We start from the raw sequence: 8,293 nt of genomic DNA, 5'->3' as shown, positions 1-8,293 counted from the left end.
TATTGACTGTGGGAAAGTACACACAATATGTGCGCACAAATCTCTCAGTGTTATATAGCATCAAATATCACAAACACACAGAGGCACATAGATAGATGTACAGGTCCCACCCTACACACACACACACGGATCTCTCAGTTAGTTTGTCGTAGTGATTGAAGCACAAGTGGTTTTCCTAAGATCTTGCGATGACTCATTTGCATTTTACGTTGGAAATATTAAGCTTACAAAAATATTTATTTTGTTTGGTATTGCTGTGTGGAAATATACATTATCATTAGTTGAAAGATTATTCTTGTTTACATTTAAATCATGGACATGTCAGTTTTACACATCTCTAAACAAAAATGGTTAGTATAACACTTGAATTAAGGTTGTTGAAGAAGGACTGATGTGGGCGATCACAGTCACAACATGGTGGACAACAGCCTAAGAGGGTAACAAATGGCCAGGCAGGGCCACCCCAGCAGAAGCAGAATCTCAGGTCATTGAACTCCACGTGCATCATGGTCTGACTCCAGTTGTCTGACTGACAGTCACGTGTACTGGGAGGGGGAGGGGTGGGGAGAATGGGTGATTTGTCTCCTGTAGTAAATGACATGGACAGGTAATGACAGGTGAGCGTGTAGTCTTGATGTTACAAGCTGTACCTAGACACACAACAACCTCACATTTGTACTACTGTGACATCACTGCAGATACAGCAGACTTGTAGTATATACATCCTCAAATTCCTTTGTGTCTAAGCGTTGTTTCTAACAAACCTCAAATTCAAGAATGCTCATTGCATCTTTTATTTTGTGTTATCTAAATATCATTGACTCAATCTTAATGCCAACATTCTAGAGGCCTCGAAATCTTTTTGTTCAGTTCAGTCCGTTCCTAGATGGACAAATATTTTTTTTAAATATTAGAAATACCTTAAAGTGTTTTTGTATTTACAAGGGTATTGACAAATGCTTCTCGACTGAGCGTGTCGAGTATATACAATATTCTATACACAGTAGTATCTATATTACTATAGCTATATTGCTGTAAAAGTACAGAGACACATGTCAAAGTGCAGCTTGAATGGGCATAGTTTTGAAAATAATAGCACAATATGTTATAGATATGATGATATTATGGAGATCAGCTGAGAAAAGAAGACAAGAAGTAGGGAATGCAGCGTTGGTGTGAGAGAGGTAGAGACACACAAGACTACATCACGTGACAGAGGTACGACTGTGGCTCGTGTTCACATGGCTAATCGTCAGGAGAGACAATCACCAGTTGTGACGTACACCGGGACATCCAATGAAGTGGGACAAAGATTGTATGGTGCTCCAGACACACCACGACTTTCCTCTCCAGACCACGAACACGATCTCCGCTGGCCACCCACACCACGTCACTGCGGGCCGTGGCCACGTCCTCGATGTCATCATCCTTCATCACCTTCACTGGGATACCCGCTTCTTGCAGTCCTGTCACCATACCCGAGATGTCGGTGACGTCACCCCAGTACAGCATTAACATGTCTCGCCACTGCAGACGAAGTGGTGTACTGTCACTTCTGGAAGTTTCTGAAGATGCTTGGCCATTCTCTGTTAATATTTAAAGCGTGCATAAACAAAACGCATACCTATATATATATGCAGGTTCCATAAAAAATGGAAACAAACCTGAAATAAAATCCTCAGGCGCATTATTACGTTTCTTCCTTCTTCACCTACTTCACTAGTCATGACACTATTGACAGGCCAGGAGCTAAACATTTTTCAGATTTTAAACACTTTTCGGCCTTAAATATATTTAGATAATAATTTACACTAAGACACAGTGCACAAAAGAAATTAAAATATTTATTTAACTAAAACTGTTTTAAGTAATTTAAACTGTTTAAGCCAGGCTTTAATTTCTGACATCACAATTTGTTGTATGCGGTGGCGCAAAGCATGGAAATGTATAGAAGAGATTAGTTCCTGGTATATAGAAACGTTAAACAATATCCACACCTACCTGTAGCATCAACACGGAGACTGTGTAGGAAGCTGGCCACCTCACGACCGCATGTGACACAGTCTTGCGGCAGGTGACTTGTGTGGCCCTGACCTCGGTGATACAGTCGTGTGACTGGCGGGCCGTCTGTCTGGTCGGCCACACCTCGCTTACTGTACGGGTGGACAACGTGGTACTCAGTGATCTCGCTGTCCTTCTCCACTTCCCTGACGACGGTCGGGGGACAGCGAAGGGGTCTGGTTAGATGTTCCTCTTGCCAGCCACGGGGGGCAGCTTCATGGTAATAACTTGCTGCCCAAAGATGAAGCTGAGGAATTTGTGTCAGCAGCTTGTCAAGGAAGGTCTGGACATCATGCCTGTTACAAGCATGAGTGTTACAGACGATGAAGAAAGGTATTGGGCTTATTTCTTGTTGCTTTAAATGTTCTTTGCGAGGATATGATAAAAGCTGCATCAACGAAGTTTGGTGCTAAAATATTTTTCTACATTTGAGTTATTTATGACAGTCTCACAATGTGTAGGCAACATCTATCAGAATCCACAATAGTAATTGTTTAACGACACTTGTTTTGATCATGAGATAAAGCAAGACATCTATCCACCAATCTTTCATTTCCTCACATTCTGTGCAACTTACTTTGGTCCTGCTTCATCCGCGATGACAAATAATTCCCCTCCTGTCGCTGCCTGTGATAAGTTTTTCACTGCCTTGTCCGCATCTTTCTTATCGTTAAAGAAATCATATTCCAGAAGATGAAGATGTTCAGATGATACCGCTGTTGTCGGATCCTCCTTTATCGTCTGCAGCAGCAGGTGATGCAGCACTCTACACGCCAAGCGACTACCCTTCCATGTAGACACAACGTAGACGTGGTGACCACACCGCAGCCACTGTATGGCCATCAGCAGCAGCACCACAGTTTTACCTGTACCGGGCGGTCCGGTGACAAAGAGTGTGGGAGGCGCCGTGTGTAGCAGGTGAACTTGCTCCGGGAAGAGTGTGATTACAGCAGTATAGCACTCTCCTGTCCACCACACGGCCTGACTCAGGGTCTTCACACTCACACGTGGAGGAAATATGCATTTTACAGACACTGTAGTCGCTGGTCCACAGAACCTGTTAATATATAAAGAATGTTTTCAGGGAAACATGTTTGCTCAATATTTCTCCTTCTGCTTCCTAACTAGTCCTTGTTTTCCTACTGATTATCTTAAGTTTTTTTTTTTTTTATCTTTTTAACTTTCTATTTAATAAAGCATTTTCAAGAAGACAAAAAAATATGAATTCGGCTATACCTTACTTTTTTCTTTTTTTTTTTCTCCAATCTTGTAAATTAGCTTTTTGATTGTTCTTAGATTGACATGTGACAGTTCTGGGGCTGCAGTTATCGTGAATAAATTAGCAAACTCTAAATTAGCATCGACCTGGCTAAAAGAGTTTTGTACAGATCAAAGGTCATGTGACGGTCAGGTCCAGCCCCAGCCACACGTCGCTGCCACCAGTGTCCGAGTTCCCTCAGCACGTGACTACTGACGTCACACGGGGTCTTGGGGTCAGACAGCTGATCACAGCACAGACACAGACCAGCGATGTCGGCGGGGTCTGATGTTCCCAGACACCGACACAGGTCCTGTAACAGAACCACGTGCTTTGAAGAAGAAGAAAAAATATTACTCTAAGGTAGCACTGCTGCTGGAGGTACACACACTATTTAAATAAATGTAGAAATGGAAATGTTGTGTAAAGGGCTATGAAAACCTGACAGGAGACGAACATTTCGAGAATTAACATATACTCGCATAACAGCTGTATATTGATAGTGAGATACCCATGTTACAGCTGTATATGGACAGTCGTGTAAAGTATTGTGCGTCACACGGGTATCGGGCCGCATACGGATAGTATGCGCTCCTCCGTGTTCGGGGGTAGTTGTTTGCTCCTACTCTAAAAATACCATTTCTTACCCTGACTGAAATGAGGTAAGAGAAATCCACACTATAAAAGAACTTGGTAAAAAAATAGCAGAGAAAAAAATAAACGACGATGCATCACAAGAGACCATATTTTTGCAGAGTGAAGGGACCCGCCGAGAGGGTAGAATGCTAACAATTTGGAAGATATTCCCAGCAAGGCCTAGAAGTCAATAGCTATGTAATAAAAGAAAGCCAAAGCTAGTGAGAAAATGACAAGAAAATAAGTACTTGATCTACTTTATTCTTCTGGGTTTAAAGAATGTTAGTTAACTTTATCCGACACATTTTTCGCTGAACAAATCTTTAAAATACCAATTTGAATCCTTTCTTTTTGAGACATAATACTACTACAATCCTTACTTGGCTCAGCTGGGGATCATCAGATATAGCCTGTTGTACCCAGGCAGTTGGGAGATTAGGGACAGCGATGGTCTTAGTGATGCGCAGATCGGGACAGACATCAGACACCAGGTGAGACAACATGGCCTCCGCCTTGTCCAGCTGTGACACAGCCTGTCTCAGTTTCCTTTTAATGTTACTGTTTATATCCTGCTGTGTTAAGTCAAGTTCCCTAACATTTTCACCAAAAGACTTCACCTCACAGACGACAAACCCGTAATGTCGGTGAATAAGAAGCACATCAAAGTCTCCCTTTTTCCAGTTTCTTGGCAGATCAGGAGGAAGGTTGGCGGGTAGGGGGAGCTGGGCAGCCTCGGCAGCATAACAAGGTTCACCCAGGTACTGTCCGAACTGAAGCTGACTTATTCCGACCAACACTTCTCCGTTCTGGTCAAACAATCTCTGAAGATGGAGGAGTACCCGCTGCATGGCTGCATCATCTCTGGTGTCACTGTCCTGAACGAGAAAAGGCTGAGAAATGGAAACAACTGGTGGAGTTGTCGCTGGCTCCATGGACTGACAAGCTTGTCCGGGTGCATGCTGAAGAACCCAAACATCCTGACCACCAACAGACTGCCTGGTCATAGGCACGCGGTTGACGTAGACAGGAGGCAGGAAGTAGGCCTGTGACTCGAGATCAGGGAACGCGGCCTCAACCCACTGGAGCCAGAATGTCTGAGTTTCGGTTGCGATGACTCCCTGTGCATAGCCCATTCTTATAAGAAAATGTTACATCGTAGGTCTTATTTAATTATTTCTATGTCTTAATAAACTGTACATCCTCATTTGCAGAATGCCATCTGCCACGTGACCTATAAACGTTGCAGTCTCTTCCTCTATTTACTTCCTGGAGGAATTAATTACATCTCTTTTATTTTGCATCATGCGATGACAAGTAATATCATCAGCAATGACAGACAATTGCAAACTTTAAATATGATAGCAGTTATTCTAATTTTGACATTCTTCACTGTCTTACTGTTGTGAAGTAGACGGAGGATGATCAGAAATCGTCGGTAACAGTCTCCCCTGAGGTTCAAGTGTATCGGGTGCAGCGTCCGTTGCTTGAGTTCCTCTCCGGGGATGAGGCTGATCTCTGTTCCGCTGCTCATTGTCTGAAAGAAAACCTGAAGCATCAACATCATGTTTATAATTACATGACCTTACCTTCTCTGAATATTCTTTAAAGAATACGTGATGATGATACACGAGGTTTGTGAAACAGCTTTAGTACTGATGTGAGGATAAAGGTACAGTCGTCTGTACAGGTCGTCTCATGACCTTTATCATGTCGCTAACGAGCGAGTGTTATGGCAGCATTTAAATGTATTTAGTGACGCAGGTTCTTTTTTTTTCCTTCAAGGTAGCAGGTATGAGGGTGAGGTGGGGGTTAACCTACGTCGTCGGTTGTCGTGAACTGTTCCTTTGCTATGTTTTCATCTCGACTGTTTATATCCTCCACTTTTACTTCGTCATCACTGTCACGTGATCGTCAATGAAGGATGTCTGGAAGATGTGAATTTAGCATTTAGCTTAGCATTTATTCTTTCTGGGAAGCGGACTGTAAGGACACGTAAACCTGTTCTGTTGTTTTGTCTTTTTTTTATAATAGGAAACGAAAGCTCCCAGTTGTGAGCATTCATGTGTACACTTTATTTGTGATTACATGTTAAAGGTGAATTAACATATCCTACATACGTCAACATGTCTGATCAAAAGGTTTCTACTGTCAGCTTGACCCAATTACAAGAGAGAGAGAGGGTTAGAGAGAGACTTCAAACTATCGCATCACTATATATAGTAGGCTCAGGTAGAACATAAGTTTGCACAGCGGCAAATAATTTTTAAAAATGAATTTTGCGAGCTCCTGTGTATGTGTGTTACTGGGCAAATATATAAAGTTTATTGATTATGGTGTGTACACACATGTGTGTGTCTAGTTTATTGATTGCGATGTATGTGTATATGCATATACGTACATAATGTTTACATGTGTATGTGATGAGATTTTGTATTTCTAACTTCTCCGTGTATGCTGTACACAAGATCACATCCCAGTGTATGTTGTGGATATTATCACAGTATTTCGTACTACAATCTTTAGTCATTCATATTCAAGCATTGATCGAGACATACCATTTGATATGAGCCAGATGGTAGGGGCAATAAAATCGAGAGATGGTCTCTCTCTCTCACACACACACACACGCATACATCCATATCATTTTGAATAGTGTTTGTCGCTTCCCAAAGTTAAGTGAAGCGAAACAATGATGGTCATACGGGTACAGTATACCTATGTTGTCAGCAAACACCAAGCTAATCTGTGCCAACCACACCTACAGACACACATCACGGTGGCAGACACGGTACAGCTGACACCAGTAGGTTATTTTTTGTTTTGTGTTGACTTCCTTCGCCATCGCAGTGTGAAGCCAGCGTGTGTGGGTGTGTTTCTGTATGTCACTAGGTAGCACAGTCAGGTACATCCACCCGTAAATCTTCATGCATGATCAGTGAAGAGAAAAGGCAGTTATATCGCCAAGACACTGCTGCACACGTGAAAGTCAGCCAAAACATACAAACACGCAAACATTAAATGAACCAATTAAGCGATTTCAATGTCTGGGTTAGTTAGTAAAAAGACTTACCTGTCTTCGCGTCTACACATGGCAGGATTACATGCGACTCTGGAAACACCGTGTTGTATCATGTTCCGCAGTGACCTCAAATGCTGTCACGTGACTTGAGAACACTCTAAACATTTTCTCTCCTCACCTGTGAGGAGGCAGAAGGGTTCGAAACTGGGTTACACTGGAGTGTCTCTCACACACGCCATGTTCCTTGTGCCTGTGAAAGAGAGAGAGATCGAAGTACGGGTGGGATTCATGTTTATCATTTATGTTTCCATTTGAGCTGTCAGAGAGATACAGGGGGGAGGTGGGTTTTTCCAGATAAATTCAATGTGCACAAAGGCCATGAAATTTCTAGTTCCGTGAGATTTCGTCTCCACTACACCCCTCCCCCACCTCGTGCCGCTTGAGTTGCTTTCAGATTCCATTAGCAAGCAGTGGCAAACCCCGCTATGCGTAACTATTTTTGATGATGATGTTAGTAAACCAAGTGAAAAAAATATTAACATTTTCAGGCAAAGGTGTCATCATCTAGATTATTCGAGTCAATGAATGTTTATCCTCCTGATACTCCTGACTTGTTGTAATGCTATTCAACGAACGCCAAAAGAAGTTTATGTCAGTCTGAGATTTTCTCAAGATACTTTATGAAGGAACAAATCATCCTCACCAGCATCTAATTATCTCTATGGTCCTCAGCACTGGCGTAAACAAGAGAAAGGAAGTATAGGTGTGAGAATCAAGATCCGGGAACACGGTCTCAACACTGGAGGCAAACTGTTTGTGGGCTTGCCCGATTTTCTGTGTATGTTTGTTTTTTCCTAGTTATTCCTCGAGGAGCATAGAGCCGCAACAACACCTCGCCAGCGGACCCAGTATAGGGCAGACCCCTTCAGTTGGGCCCAGGTGGTTCCGATGTTCTTTGCCTCTTTTCCAAGTCTGCTTCGGTCTCCCAACTCTCCTCTTCCCCCGAGGGTTCCAGTCAAGTGTCTGCCTGGCAATGGTGTCAGCTGGTTTGCGCAGGCTGTGTCAAGCTTGTCAAGAACAGTTACAGACTCAGCTGTTAAGAACAATACTTGTGAAAAGTCGTAAGTGTAAAACATAAATTAACTAGCTCAGAGGCATATGTGGACAATGAATGGGAGTGGGTCACCATGTCTTGCATGGCATGGCAAAATGAAACATAACCCTTTCCATCAGCTTCCCTTACCAAACTTTATAAATTAAGTACATATTTCTGATGGACATGTGTTGAGAGAACACAGTTTTCCCTGCTATGAGCCTAA

At 42.7% G+C, this 8,293-nt stretch overlaps 1 protein-coding gene and 1 long non-coding RNA gene across 3 annotated transcripts; both read right to left on the bottom strand.

The window, feature by feature from the left end:
* Nucleotides 1-401: 401 nt before the first annotated feature.
* Nucleotides 402-5,127, bottom strand: LOC112576346. Of its 2 annotated transcripts, none has more exons than XM_025258714.1 (5): nucleotides 4,336-5,127; nucleotides 3,448-3,632; nucleotides 2,639-3,118; nucleotides 2,002-2,357; nucleotides 402-1,586 (listed from the first exon to the last, which is right to left on the bottom strand). In XM_025258714.1, the coding sequence occupies exons 1-5, from the start codon at nucleotides 5,086-5,088 to the stop codon at nucleotides 1,246-1,248; spliced, it is 2,115 nt and encodes a 704-aa protein (XP_025114499.1). In that variant the 5' UTR covers nucleotides 5,089-5,127; the 3' UTR covers nucleotides 402-1,245. The 2 variants fall into 2 exon arrangements, with proteins under 2 accessions (XP_025114499.1, XP_025114498.1); XM_025258713.1 differs by having other exon boundaries at nucleotides 3,427-3,632; nucleotides 4,336-5,126.
* A 324-nt stretch (nucleotides 5,128-5,451) lies between these two features.
* LOC112576343 lies at nucleotides 5,452-7,768 on the bottom strand. The gene is made up of 3 exons (XR_003101809.1): nucleotides 7,678-7,768; nucleotides 7,026-7,224; nucleotides 5,452-5,489 (listed from the first exon to the last, which is right to left on the bottom strand). It is a non-coding gene; the product is annotated as an uncharacterized LOC112576343 (long non-coding RNA).
* Between the last annotated feature and the right edge of the window lie 525 nt (nucleotides 7,769-8,293).

This window comes from Pomacea canaliculata, linkage group LG11, assembly GCF_003073045.1.
Source record: "Pomacea canaliculata isolate SZHN2017 linkage group LG11, ASM307304v1, whole genome shotgun sequence".
Taxonomy (NCBI): Eukaryota; Metazoa; Mollusca; class Gastropoda; order Architaenioglossa; family Ampullariidae; genus Pomacea; species Pomacea canaliculata.
Note: the sequence above shows the minus strand (reverse complement) of the source record. Positions and strands in the feature narration are given on the sequence as shown.